General features: G+C 46.0%; 1 protein-coding gene across 12 annotated transcripts in view; it reads left to right on the top strand.

The window, feature by feature from the left end:
* FGF13 (fibroblast growth factor 13) overlaps positions 1–14,791 on the top strand; it is a 384,330-nt gene that overhangs the window by 289,115 nt on the left and 80,424 nt on the right. For 11 of the 12 annotated variants that reach the window (XM_073358426.1, XM_073358428.1, XM_073358429.1 and 8 more), the window contains one exon: positions 13,845–13,955. In XM_073358426.1, the coding sequence (XP_073214527.1) occupies positions 13,845–13,955 (111 nt within the window). Of the gene's footprint in view, positions 1–10,622; positions 11,644–13,844; positions 13,956–14,791 lie in introns of those variants that run through there. The other variant, XM_073358431.1, reaches the window with a different exon arrangement.

A 14,791-nucleotide genomic window follows, 5' to 3' on the forward strand; every position in this document is an offset into this window, starting at 1 on the left:
TTTGGTTGTGGTTTGCTTTTTTAATAAATGCCAGCTGTTTGAAGCTGCTCCGAGGTTTGGATGGTTAGAAATAGCCCAAGCTGAGATGAATTTTGAAGGCAGAATGCAGGTGAAGCAGTCACTTTATTGCACAGATCTTTCCACGTCATGGTGAGAGAGAGAACTGAATGTTCCTGCAAGCTTTTGGATTGATACAGCTTAAGACCTGAACCCACAGAACAGAGGGGAACAAAACAGAGGAAAGAGACGGGAGCTTCATTGCTTCACCAGTGCATCTCATTTGTGGCCTGGAGGGATCAGCTCTTAGGGAGATTGATGGATGTGCTCATTCAGAATGTGTAACTAAAGCTGGTCTGGAAATGGTTTCCCTCCCCAAAAAATATTAGATAAAAATTTTCTTCAAAACTTTTCAGTTTTTCGTCAAAAAAGTGAAAACTCCAAGCCCAAAAGTTTTCAGGTTTTTCACATCACCCCAACACTATTCTGATCAGAGAGCATTTTCCATGAAACTGTATGTTTCAGCCTAAAGACAATTGCAAATGAAAATCTGAATGCTGTACATGCAACACGGATGTAACTAAAGCAACCGGATTTTTCAGTTGAATTTTGTCATGAATTAGAGAGTGTTTTGCATAACGGGCTCTTGTCTCTGTGGGTCATCTCAGCAATTTCTGCATTTGATGGACCCTTTCAAGCCACCAGCCTCATCAGGAGGAAATGATTTGATAAATATTTCCCTGGTAACCTCTTTGCCATTGTTGACTCGCTTTAACTTTACAATTCGTTTTGAGTTCACGTTTAACCAAACTAAACAAACTAAACTTGTGTTGACTAAACAAAGGCAGCGATACAGGTTCAACATGAATAAGTGATGTCAAAATCAGGCTTCCCAGCATGCTGTGCTGGGACATGGACTAAGGTGGGCTTCAGTGGAGTTACACGAGCCATACATCTGGGCCACTTGTGTAACCCCCTGTTTGGTCTGTGTAGCACATCCTCATCTGTTGGCTGGACCACAGAGAAAACGAGTCTGCTACAGGTAGGCAGAGTTGCTCCTTTAGCTCTTGTAATAGAGGTTCATGCTTTTAGCACTGGAGGTCCTAAGTTCAATCCTTGGTGAACCATGATTTTGCTTGCAAGAATAAAACAAGTAGGATTCGGCCCCCAGTCTCTGGCTCTCATCCAGCTGCCCTTCCTTCCTCAGGCAAAACTCCAAATGATGTTAGAATGATCGGCTAAGATTTTATAAAACCCTAAAATAAATATAATTGGCTTCAGCTGGAATCCAACCTAAATAAGGACGTCGACATGATGATGATTCTAAAGTTTCTCATTGCACAGAAGTAGGTGAAGTACTTTACGGGGCCAGCAACCCAAGGTTCCCGCCCAGAGAGGTTGACAAGTGAGAGTAACAGACGGAAAGGAGAGAGGGAGTCGGATGAGAATTGCGGTGATTGGATCTCAAGGTTTGTCAGTTAAGTCATGAGCACGTGCTGATGGCTCCATGTTAGTGAGTGTTTTAGATCAGTGCTTGAAGGTGATATGATGGGTAAATTGTAAGGAAGGGACTAGGCCATACATTTGTGCTGTGTTTTTAATTAAAATCTTAATATCATGTTTATATAATAATTTGACTTAATTTAGGGGATCTAGTTGCAAACACATGTTAGGGACCCTAGAGCTACCTAGTCACCTTATGGTATTGCATGCCTCAATTCTAGTTCAAGTGATGCTCATTGTCTGAAAAATGGTGCTTGGTGGGTGAAGTGTTACCAAAGTGATCTAAATCTCTGTGTCTTTATGTAGCAACAACCTGTTCCTAGGCTTTCTGATGGGGTCTGCTTCCCTGGAAATGCATCTAGCATGCTAATGGAAATTTCAGTAAGAATAGTAACAGATGTATTGCTCCTTACTTGCTGGTGAAGAAGAACATGTGCATGAAATTGTTCTTGATTTCATGCTCAGAACATGTTTCAACTTGCTGCAAGCAGAAGCTTTGGTTCTAACCCCTAATGTTATTTTGCTCCTATTTTGGTTAATTCTTGTGAACCGTCCAGGAGAAAGAATGTGTCTAGGTTCATTAACAATCTTTCCCTTTTTATACTTTTATCCTACTTTTCACCTAAGGATCACCAAGTGATTCACCATTATTAATTATTAATGCAGAATGCTTCACAGCACCCTTGACTGGTAAGTGAGTATTATTATATTCATTATAATATGTTTGTAATCATTCAATACGATGAGTAAACAAGGCCCAGACCGGCTAAGAGCTGGATTGAGGCACACAACCATAGCTCCTTGCTGAGCACTACATGACGCATTGTACCTGAAGTGGGCATAATATTTCCTCGTGCTCCCAAAGACCATGGGGGAATGCAACCACTAGGCAATGGGGAGTATCCACTTCCCTCTCCAGCTGCTCGGCTCTAGCAGAACTAGGTAGCAAAGACCCTATGTCTCCCCTTTGCAGGGCTAACACGGCCAGCTCCCCCTGCAGAGTGGCGCAAGTGGAGACGATGCTGTAAGTGTTCTCTCCTTCCTTTATGCTCCCATTTGAGCAACGGGCATAATCTGGTCCTAAGTGACTTGCCCTAATGTTATACAGTGAATTCCCAGCGTTCTCTCTTACAGTGTAATCCTACATGAACACTGCCTCCCTTCTCTTATCAAATGTTGAGGCCAGATTCTCAGCTGGTGTTAATTGGTGTAGTTCCATGGAGGTCATGAAGCTAAGCTGATCTACACCAGTTAAGGATCTGGCCCTTTGGGTGTAATATGTCTCACGGTGCAATCTGTTGGCAAAGCCTCTCAATTTCCGGAAGGGCATTGCATACCAGCAGGACGGGAAGTCTCTTGGTATTCTGGAATCCAAGTCCCTTCCATTGGTTGGCTAATGCTGGTTAGTTTCTTTAGTTCCTCCCTGTACTTAGTATACCTGGATTCCCATCCTGCCTAACGCAAATAGATTTTGTACCACAGTTATGTGTGAAATTAAACAACTGGTTCAGAAAAGGTAGTCTGGTCTACAATGCCGTGAGTGTGCTTCTCTCTGAATAGGCAGAAGGTCTCAGAACCACAGTGCGAAGCTGTCCATTAAGTCTGAATCCTTGTCAGCAACACTAGAAAAATGGTACATACCAGATCTTACTTCAATAACAGGAACCAGGAATCACAGCAACAGGGCCAAATGAGCAAGCATCTTCTGAACAAAGTGGGGAGTGTGCTTGTGGGAAGTCACAGGAGTTCCATGGGTATAAGTGGGAGAAGAATGACTATAGAAGAGAGACCCCTTCTCAGAGCCAGCCCAGTGAGTTTATTTGCAGCGATGTCAAGTACCAAAAAGGAGCAAAGCATCCAAGTGGCCAATGTGTTGCTATCCAGGCCTCGTGCCTGGGAGGAATTGGGTATGGGGTTTTGTCACAGAATAAGGTTTCCCCACCTGGAAAAATTGACAGTGGTTCATAGACTGCTCTTCTAGTTTGGCTCCATGCAGAGATGTAAATGTTTCATGGATAATACTCCATCATTTGCATCTGTGCGTCTGAATGTCATCCTGCTGAGAGGTGACGCTGTAGACTTTCATTCATGCTCATGTGGACAGAGAATGGCTACATTGTGCCAGGCTTTGTAACTGTAGTAAAGTGGTCATCAAAAGTTTAACTGGGTTACTCAAAGTATGATGGGTTGGAACCATGCTCCACCCCTCCGTTACTTCCTGCTTAGTTAGTGGGAGTTCCCCCCCCCCCCCGGTTCTGTTTGCTATCTAGTTTAGTAAAGCAGCATGTTCCCAGCCAGTGTATTTCTTATGCACTGAGCAGCCCCTTTACAGAAGTACCGGTCACAAGCTGCCAACTTAATTTAGGTGTGTGGAGACAGGTAGAGTCTGGAGGGTTTATGGATGGAGTTCTTGGAGTATTCACTTGATCGTTAGTATCTGCATTGTGACCTTTCCTTTAGCAGATGCATTGGATGAGTGGCTACACATACAGGTGTTGAATGGCTGATATTTTTGGAAGATGGAATGATTGACAATGGGTGCTTAACAGAGGCAAAATGTTGTCTTTTGCCCCCCTAAAATGCCCTCCTCTTCCAAAAATGTCAGTTCTCTCGCAGTGTGCAGCCAGTTGAGATCAGTGGAGCACCTTTCATTACCCTTTGCTGAGCATCGAATGTGCTTGGTAATGGAAAAAGCCCTGTCCCAAAGAGCTTGTACTCTGAAAGACAGGTACGGTTTATCCTCCCAAGTGCTTTACCGTAAAGCAACACTAAAATGCACGTGTGTGGGGCAAAAGAAAATAGCTGTGTGCGCACGTTGGGCTGCATGCTGCAGCCCTACAAGGTTGGGGAATCTGGGGCATTGGGCAAGCTCCTGCTGTTGGGAATAAATGCCAGTAGAATCTTTAATGTCCACACAGAGCACTGAGAACTTCTGCTCTCTCTGAAAGTAGCATGTTAGGCACATGTACCTATCAAAAATTCACTTTAATAAGCAGCCTGGAAGTGCCATCTCTCCAACCAGCACTCCTTCCTCTGACAGCAGTATTTCACTGATACACTGTTTTACACTAGATCACATCTGTAGACATTCCTGTGCCAGAACAGAATACGTGATCAGTGGGGGCAGGAAAGGAAGTCATTCTATTCACTAGCACCCCCAAGACTACAGCTGGCAATCCGGTAAGCTACAAAGACTGTAGATTGTCAGAATTTACAGTATGGTTCATGAGAGCACTGCCCACAGGCACTCGGTATGAATTCAAACTCGGGGGAAAACCATGGCACTGCGGGACCCGCTGCAGCACAAATGCATCAAGGAGATGGAGCATAAAATGAAAGTTTTGCACTTTTCCCCTGGAATTGGGAACAGAGCTCCCATGCATGCCCCTGGTTTGGGGCCATGATAGTTGAGACCTTTTCATGTAGGGGAAAGCCAGCTTGTGCATACTGGTTCAGAGCAAAAGCCTTTGCTTTTCCTCTAGGCAGCCAACCATGGTTTGGAGGGTAGTTGGGCACCATATGCACCAGCCCGGCTCTTGACCAATGCCTTGGAATCTCTAAACACATTTTGACTGAGCACATTTTGATTATCTGAATCCAAAGGCTGGAAATGCTCATTAGCAGAAATCTAATAGGTACTTGCAGGGAGAAGAAAAAAACTTGGGCGAAATCTTTGGCCTATTGAAATCAATGGGATTTTTTGTCATTACACAGAGATTGCCATGTTGGATCAGGCCCAAGATCCATCTAGCCCAGTAGTCTCTCACAGAGGCCAGCCCAAGATGCTCCAGAGGAAGGTGTAAGAAACCCACTGTGGGCAGACATGGAATAATCTGCGCCCCATATAGCTCTCATTCTGATCTATAGTTCTCAGTGATTGGCTTAGGCATTGACTTCAGTGAGGCCAGCATTTCGCCCTTTGATTTTTAACGAGGAGTTGTCACATTTATATGTACAAGACTAAGGCAGCTGCCTCAAGAGGTTCTAGCTGCCTTCTCCATTTAGAAGTTACTTGGAATATATCAGGAAAACAGCTTCAGGTAGTCAAAAGAACTAGCGTATTTTATTACTTTTTTTTAGCATGCTTTTCGTGGGAAAATGGAAAGAATGTATTCATCATTCTGGCTGAACAAGTAAATATAAATATATGATATAAATTCATCATAGTCAGTAAGAACTTGAAGCAATCTGCTCAAAAAAGATTTCGCTCAGTGGCAGAGAAATTCATCCTAACTCAGGGCCCCATTGTGGGCACGAAGAAGGCATATTTGTAGAAGGCTTCAGTGACGGAGACGGATCATGAAAAAACGGTTGATGACTGTTGAAATTTTAATCTGAATTAGCGTATTCTGGTTTTGCTCCTCATTTATATGATCTGTCCTGGAACATTTGTGCAACTGAGTTTTTTTTAGGATGAATGCAGATTTTAAACTTGTTTGCGAGAATGCTCATGGAAAGCAAGAGTAAAATTTGCTTTGCACATGCATTTTCAATAGTAACTGGATTATAAGAGTTCTGCTCATCCATTCAGCAGCATGAAATACTATCATGTGACTTCATGACCAATCACACCTAAGCACCACATCTTTCATTCTAAATATCAAGTAGTGAATACCATGCTGTAGAGTAAACACAATTAATGAAAAAATGTTGCAGAATTATGAACACATTTGAGAAAATGATGTTCCACTTCTGGATATTTTGCAAAGGGTAAACAAAGGAAAATTCACAATAAATTATTTGGTTGTAAGTACACTCCCTTACTAATAATACCTAACTAGCTGGCTTTACTAGATCTCATCTCAAGTATCTGGAGTTAGCTGATGGATGGGTGTGAAGGTGCAACTTATGAATGGCAAGTTTATTTTTGTAAGTTAGTATTTCTCCAGTTAAGAATTTGTCAGTGTTTTAAATGCTTTTTAGATGGCTCCAGTTATTTTGTAGCTTAAGCATCTACAGAAGGTACTCATTTAGCACGATCATATAAATATCACAGGGATAGGTGTCTGATAAAAGCCATCTCGCTAGCTAGCTGGGTACATATGGGGACTGACTGATAGATGGAAGGGAATGCATGGCTATAGATAAGATATACTTTTGCAATTAAACAGGGTCTCAGGCTGTGTGGCATAGCTTTTGCTTCCGTTCAGACACATTATTAATACTAAACTGAGTATCTGAAAATGTTACAAAGGGATTGGCATTTCTGTTAGCAAGACCTTGCTAATGCTATGTTTTGCTGCAACAGAAATTGTTCTCCACTGTGTCCCAAGCTATTTCTACTCAAGGAAACAAATGTGACAGTTGCAAAGTTACTGTGAATTGCATTTTATTGTAGCAGTTAGAATTTAAGAAATGGTGTGGCATTATTCTTTTTATTCCAGGTTGGTGCTGTAGCAAATAACATCTAGCTCCCCTGTCAGGGCATGAAGAGAAGGTAATCCGGCTTCCATGTCAGCACATTGAGAAAGGGCCAGGTATTGCATGAGCTCAATGAGTCTGAAATAAGAGGGAAGGCAAGGCGCGAGAGAGCCCCTTGCCTTCCAAGCGAAACAAATGCTCCGAGCTCAGAGCTCCTGCTTGGACTACAGATGTGTTATGTATGGAGCAGGGGGCAAGGGTTATGGGCCCAAGGAAGCAAAGGAGTTTGACATTGGAGAAGTGTTTTGCCTTTGGAAGCTCTTGGTCTGATGCTCTGGCTTAGGATGACCATAAGTCCAAGTTTTCTGGGAGCCTCCGCCTTTCCAGGGCATGTCCTGGGCTTCCTGTTGGGTTTATTAAAACTGGGTCAGTTCCTGGTTTTTGTTCAGCCCTAGACACTGGGGCTCTTGGTGTAAAGGGGGCACTCACCCCTTGAGTATCTCCTAGTGGCTGGGTGTGGTACTGCAGACCTTTTCTAACCCCTGGCACCCCTGCAGGTTGCCAGCTGACTTTGGCAGGTCTTCAGTGGCTTGGTCCTCCAACTAAGTCACAAAGTCCAAATGAACCGTTTCAGGGTAGTGAAGAGTCCAACAAATAATCAATCTTTTTCCCCTTGCTAGGGTCTTCAGGCCCAGGTCAGGACCCTTTAAATTCAGCCCTTTTGTTCAGGCTCACAAATAAGGTCTTCTTGGGGCTTATGCTCCTTTACCTGTGGCCAGGAGAGGACGCTGGGGCCTCCCACTACTCCAGGCTCCAGCCCAAGGATCCTATAAAAAGCAGCCACATACTGCTCAATTTCAATTTGTTGCTGCTTCTTCCCTGGGCCTCTGTCTGCCTGGCCCTTTTTTGCTTCACCCTTATTTCAGGGTTAAGGTTCTCAGGTCCTCTCTCTCCCTGCAAACCCAGCAAAGCAAAACACAACCAGAAACAAACTCTGGTTATCCCTTGAGCTCCTGTGGCCAAAGGGAGCCCCTTTCCTTGCCCCTTGTGACGGGGTGACGACTCACCGCTGTGGAGCCTCCTGCTGGTTGTCCAGGGAATTAGCTCTTTTCAGCCAGGAGCGCCCTCTACCGGTCGGTGTCTCGCCTGCCGCTGGCCCAATGCCCCTCCGGGACCACGGTGCCCTTCTAGATTAGGGTTCTGCCCCCTGGCAGTACCCCCCCAGTCTGGGTCTCCCCTCCCAGGGGAACCCCCAACCTCCTATCCCTCCCTTGCCTCAGTGGCTACTGTCAGTCATCATCTAGACCCCGCTATCTGGGGCAGACTGCAGTCTGTACCACTCATCATCGGCAAGGGGGGTTGGACCAGCTGCCTCTGTCTAGGTCTGGGCTGCTCCTCTGCAGCCTTAGTACCCTTTTGTGGGCCTTTACCTCGGCCTGCAGCCTGGGGCTCTGCTAGCTGGAGCTCCCCAGCTCCCTCTGCCCTTCCTCAGCACTGCTCTGCCCTAGGTACCCTCCTCAGCTTCCCAGGCAGCTAGGTCCTCCTATCTCCAGGTAGCTAGAGAGAGTGTCTGTCTCAGCTCCTGGCTAATAGCCTTCTTATAGGGCCAGCTGTGGCCTGATTGGGGCATGGCCCCACTTGTGGCTACTTCCCCCAATCAGCCCAGCTTTCCTCCGGCTACAGCCCTCTCTTAGGGCTGTTTTAAGCCCTTCAAGGCATGGTGGGGTGACCACCCTGCCACACTCCTCTGGTCCCAGCCAGGGACTGGCGGGGTAAGGCCCCGTAGCTCCTTTTATCTGACCTGCTAGGCCCTGGCTGGGTGCTTCTGTGAGGCCTCTCTAGGTGGCCCTGGACGAGCCACCTTCACTGCTCCTTTTGTGTCACTTGGCGGCCTCTTGGGGTGGGGTGTAGTAGGCCCCCAGGGCCTCCTGTAGGAAGCCACAAAGGCCAGGTCACCCCATCACACGTGCCTTTTGCTGGGCTGACCTGAGCTGGAGGTGGTGCTGCTTTGCAAATCCTAAGCCAAGTCGTGCAGCAGCAAAAGAAATATCTGCTCCCCTGGCCCCTGTTCCCCTATCTCTTTAGGGCAGTTACAGATTCATAGATTTTGAGACCAGAAGGGATCCTCTGGTCTGGCCTCCTGCCTACCACAGGCCATCGAATCCCATCCAGTATTTTCTGCATGAAGCCTGTAACTTCTGGCTGAGCTGCAGCATACCTTTTGCAAAGACAAACAACCAGTCTCAGTTTAGAGACTCTCCAGTGGTGGAAAATCCACGATGACCCCAAATAAGTTGTCCCAGTGCTTAATCAGCCTCCATGTCTCAAACTGTGCCTTATTTCCACTTTGAATTTGACTTCCTTCAGCTCCAAGCCATTGGCTCTTGGTCTATGGGAGGAAGTGACTTGACCAAGGTTGCACAAAAATCAGTGGCAGAATTGCACAAAGATCCCAGGTCGACCTGCCTCATTCACTGGCCCACAGGACTTTCCTTCCTGCTGCTGTGACTCAGATATAAATGGAGGCTGCTGTGGCCACAGTGAAGAGCATTAACTACGATAGGACCAGAGCTCCTGGGACAAGGCTCTGCTGCTCATCCTCTGCCTGATTGCAACAGACAGACTCCTACAGCCTCCACCCGCACTGGACCAGCAGCTCCTCCTTTCTGCCCCAACAAACCAGCAACCCTTCTCCTTCCCTCACAACCTGCCTGAACTTCTACTTCCCCAGCACCTCCTTCCTTTCTCCCCACTTCCATGGGGCCCTGCTTCTTCCTTCCCCCACCTTTCCTCCAAACGGGCAACCCCACTCTTGCCTTCTCCAGCCCTCCCAATCTAGCAGCCTCCCCCCTTAATCCTCAAACCAACAACCCAGCCTCCCCCACGCCTACCAGGGACCTTTCTGTCCATCAAGGAAGAGATGGGGAGGGATGAGCTGGCCTAGGAGCAAGGATCAGGGCTTGAGCTGGCCTAGGAGCAAGGATCAGGGCTTGAGCTTGCCTAGGAGCAAGGACCAGGACGTGGGGTGAGAGAGGGGAAAATGAGAGAGAGAGAGAGAGAGAAAGAACAAGCCTGGAAAACTCTCCTCCTCCACAAGGGTTTTCCCAGTCTCCGGGAATGGCCAGGAATAAGGTAGAGCTCGAAGCAGGTATGGTGTGAAATAATGCAAAAGGAGAGGGAGTTGAAAGGCAGGGAGAAAACAATCAAGAGAGTCACAGGGGTACATGGGGCTTTCCTGGATCCCGATTTCCATTGGGAAAGGTTGAGAAGGGGGGAGGGTTTGGCTGGAGCCGCGTTGGCCCCCTTTCCTCTCCCCCCCCCCAGCTTTTAAAACCTACCCCACTGGACTCCCTACCCTCCCCCAAATCCTGCCCCACATGCCCCCTGAGAGACCAATCCCGCCCCCTTTCTTTGCCCCGGTGCCCACGCCAGGCGTCCTGGTGATGGATATGTCTGGTCACCCTGGCCGAGCTGCTGGAGAATTACTCATCCCAGTCACGTTTGTTTGGGTGTCTGACTCGCCCCGGGAGGCGGCTCTAGTCCTAGAGCAGGTGCTCTCTATGCAGCCCTTCGGGACCTGAGATGCTTCAGAGGATCCAGCCTCCTGCCTAACCGCTCCATGGGTTCCTGCTCTCTGAACCTCTCCACACAAAGAGGCGCTGGGGCAGATCTCCTGGGTTGCTGCCTTCACTGAGGAAGGGGGAGGGGAGGTGGTAAGGGGAGCGCTGCATCGTCGGATTTCTATATCCAGCGCACAGCTCCTGGTGTGTGTGTGCGCGAGAGAGGAAGGGAGTGCGTTTGCTGCCTGAAGGCTGGTGCTGCTGGCAACCAGGCATCGGGGAGCCCTTTTGCTGGTTGCTGAATGGTTACAAGCGTTGCAATGCAAAATACAAAAGCATCGCTGGAGGAGAGGCTGCATTTGAAGCTCCACTGGTAAAATCTTAGGGAGGGGGCTTTCCAAGGAATTCAGAACCAGCCAGCCAGGGCTCCAGGCAGTGGAGTGCCTTCCTCCCTGCTCGCTTCACATTCCTTCTCCGGGAAGGGAGGGAAAAGAATCCAGAAAACCCTGCCACAGACCGACTCTGCCAGAGCCTAACAGGTGCTTGCTGGGATTTGACTGGGGAGGAGAAGGCGGGAGAAAAGTTGACTGGAAAAATCAAGCTGGGCAAAGGTGCATGGATCTTGTGCCAAGTGGAGGTCCCAGGTCTGCCTGAGAACAGCGCGTCTGGAGAAGCACCGAGGGATGTCTTGTCAGTGACCTGCTTGATCTCCCGAGGAACGCTGAGCCCTGCCTGCAAACTTTGCCCTGCCAGAAGTTGCGAGGGAGAAAAGCCCAGGAACAAAGCGGCTCTCCTCTGCTGACCAAACCACTTGAGCTCAACTGTTGCATCCTGGTTTGGTCTGGTGGAAGCATCCCCACCTGTGCCTCCTCTGCTCCAAAGCTCGTGCCGCGGCATCCGCCGAAGGTATTAGCGGTGGGATCCAGTGCCCCAGATTTTGGGGGCTGGAAGAGCAGCATGCTGGCGGCTGCACCTGCAGCCAGCGCCCAGAGCCCCTGTGTCTGACCCCCAGGTGGCGTCGGAGCGGTGGCGGCCATGGCTGCAGCAATCGCCAGCTCCCTGATCCGCCAGAAGAGACAAGCCAGGGAGCGGGAGAAATCCAACGCTTGCAAGTGTGTCAACAGCCCCAGCAAGAGCAAGGGCAGCTGCGAGAAGAACAAGCTGAATGTGTTCTCCAGGGTCAAACTCTTCAGCTCCAAGAAAAGACGGAGAAGGCGACCAGGTTGGCAAGGGTTACCTGCTTGGTTTTGTTCTGTTTAACACAAGCCCTAATGTGCATCATGCCTGGGGAGGGGGACTGGTGAAATTAACTCTCAGGTATTGTAATTGCCAATAGACATGGGGACACAGACACACAGAGCTGGTTTCTCACTCCACACTTTCTTATCACTAATTTGTCTGACACACACCATTGATTTCTCTTCTTTCTCACATGCACACTCATGTGTACCCATGGATCAGTCATGTATTCATCTCTCTCTCTCACACACACACACACAGAGCCCTACCTCTCCTTCAATCATGTGTTCATCTGTCTACATGTTCAGGAATCTGTTTTCCCTCCTTCAGGTCTCTAGAATTTTTGTGCCTTGTGCTATTATTTGCTAATTATATGAGAACAGGCTATTTACGTCAGCCAGCAGTTTCTAGACCTTTATAACCTTTCATCCCCTTGCGCCTTTCTAGGAATATCTTATATAAATCATTACACCCACAATTCTGTATGTAACAGAGGTGAAAAAGATCAGGTATGAAGAATTAGTCTTCTGATCCAGTGCATTTTGTACACAGGAAGAGCAGAAGCCCTTCAACAATGTTGCTAGTAATTTGCTTTTCCAAAATCTAGCTGCCTGTAGCTACTGAACTTGCTTGCATTTTTCATGTAGCCAAATAATAGGGTGGCTAGTTGAAAAAGGGAGCCTACATTTGCTAAGAGCTTTTTGAACATTGTTAATGCAAGAAAATAGAGTGACCTTTGGTTTAGTTTCATATTAAATGAGAGGGTGTATATAAATTATGCATCCCTCAGTACACTTATTAAAGGTTGCTAATAGGAAGTAATATACTTATGCAAATCATTATAAGGCTTTGCTTCAAATCCTATCCAAAATATGTATAACGGAATATCTACCCTGATTTCTTTCCTTTTAAGACCAGGAAGTCTTGCCCAGATGTGGGAACTTTTTGGGTTGAAAATGGCAATTCATATTTTCATATTGTGTTTATCTGTGAATCAGCTAAGGTTTTGGAGCAGACTGCTAGAAAGGCTTCACAGTCTGATGAAAATAACTGTGTGACAATTACCACAATGCAGATTCATTGGGATTCAGTGGAAGTAGACCTATTTTATTGCAATTCCTCTTGATGCATTGCCGAGATATTTTCTTTAAATGTACAGACTTCTTAGCAAATCCTGTTGCTATTTACTTCAAAGTTCAGAATGATCTAATGTTGGTTTGGCTATTTCATTTTCGAACATTGAACATGAAGATGATTATAAAGCAGATTTATATCAAAACTGTTTTTTCTTTTTCTTTTTTCCCCCCAGTCTGTGAAATAGCATCTTTTATGGTAATATTCCCATTACAATTCAACATATTGCTGAGTTTAAAGCGGTTTCCTTCTTCTGTTTACCTCTGTTCATTGACTAGTTTATCCCTTCTGATTCTGCATGTTCTTTGGATCAGCAAAGAACGGTGGATTGTTTATTGGAATTGCAGCAGTTCTTATGGTAAACCTTAGCTGCTGTATATTTAGGCTTTTGATTTGGTATACAGTTTTCATTCTTATTACCATTGTTGGGAACACTGGGGCATGGCCACTAGGTAACTCGAGGGGATGGAAGACCACGAGTGTCGATGAAGCCCCCTCGCACTAGGCCCCGGTGTCCTTGGGCCCCCCCCTCCTGCCTGGAGGCACTCGCAGCAGCTCTGCGTTGTGATTATTGGGTGCAGCACACCGGGTAACGAACCAACTCAAGCTGTTGTTCAGCCTCTCGGCACTGGGTGCCGGCAACACCATTATCTTACCTTATATTAGCAGTTCTCTCTTTCCCTCTTTTTGAGAATTCACACCTTGTTAAAAGCCAGAATACACTCTTTGTCAGCACATTTCTAATCTTAAATGAGATAGGGCACACTCCCTAAATCAAATGACACGCTGTTGGAATTTGTATTCAATGGAAGCAGATTTAAATGTGTTACATACATTCCAATAGAGAGTGGCATTTCATCATTTGGCAATTGATTTTTACAGTCACTAATTTGATCTTTGCCTAAATGGGAACAGATATAAAGCTGCTAATCCTGGTGTTTTTTCATATTCCATCTCTGAAATCAAAAGTGAAGATTTGTTTTGAAGCCTGACAACATGCAACGGCACATCCAGATTTCATAAATTAACCTCATTGTTGTTTTCTTACAGAGCCACAGCTTAAAGGAATAGTAACAAAACTATATAGCAGGCAAGGCTACCACTTGCAGTTGCAAACAGATGGAACAATTGATGGGACAAAAGAGGAGGACAGTAGTTATAGTAAGTGGCATCCGAATGCATCAGATAACCTCGTGTGTTTGTGAATTATGGGGTATTGTTCTTTTCCATCTCAATCTGTTTGAAAATGAGTGCTCTGGGATGTCTGACTGAGGGAAACATTAACACTGCGCACATACTTGCCATTGAGTCTGAAGGAAATACATTACAAAAACACTGAAAACAAATATACTTGAGGAGGTAATGGTGATACATCCGAAAAACAATCCGAATGTTATCTCCATGGTAATCTAGAGAAGTTCGTCGCTGTCCTTTGGATTTTATTAGATTTTTTTTCAACAGAAAAAAAATTTGCTCGCCTACGCAGCGTGCCTGAAATAGACTAACATTATCTCTAGTCTTAAGCAGGGGTCTCACTCCAAGAGAGCTGAGTTATTTCACATAATGAGACTTCATCATCATTTTAAAGTTCACATTCCTTGTCTCCCCGTCCCTGGTGCTGATAATTCTGAGCCCAATTATGATTTCAGTAATGAAACAATTTTCCTTGGGCTTTTCTGTGAAACAGTTTTGAGGAGGTTTTTTAAGCCAGGAGACCAATGGAAAAGAGCAAACGAGGACTAAAAACAGTGATGTTGATACAAGTACCAAAAAAAAAAAAAATTCACACAATTGTTTTGTTTAGTTTAAACTAATTTTTTGTCTTGAAAAGAGTTGGAATGAACCAAGAGGGTGTTTCAGTGATAGCTAACGTGTATAATTTTGTTGAGATTGTAAACTGGAAACCAAAATGCAGTCTTCCTTTTCCACAAAGCAAATATCTTTTCAATTTATTTTATTTTCATTAAGCTCTCAAATGTCAAAGGAGGGAGGTTGGG

Source organism: Lepidochelys kempii, chromosome 9 (genome assembly GCF_965140265.1).
Source record: "Lepidochelys kempii isolate rLepKem1 chromosome 9, rLepKem1.hap2, whole genome shotgun sequence".
Classification (NCBI taxonomy): domain Eukaryota; kingdom Metazoa; phylum Chordata; order Testudines; family Cheloniidae; genus Lepidochelys; species Lepidochelys kempii.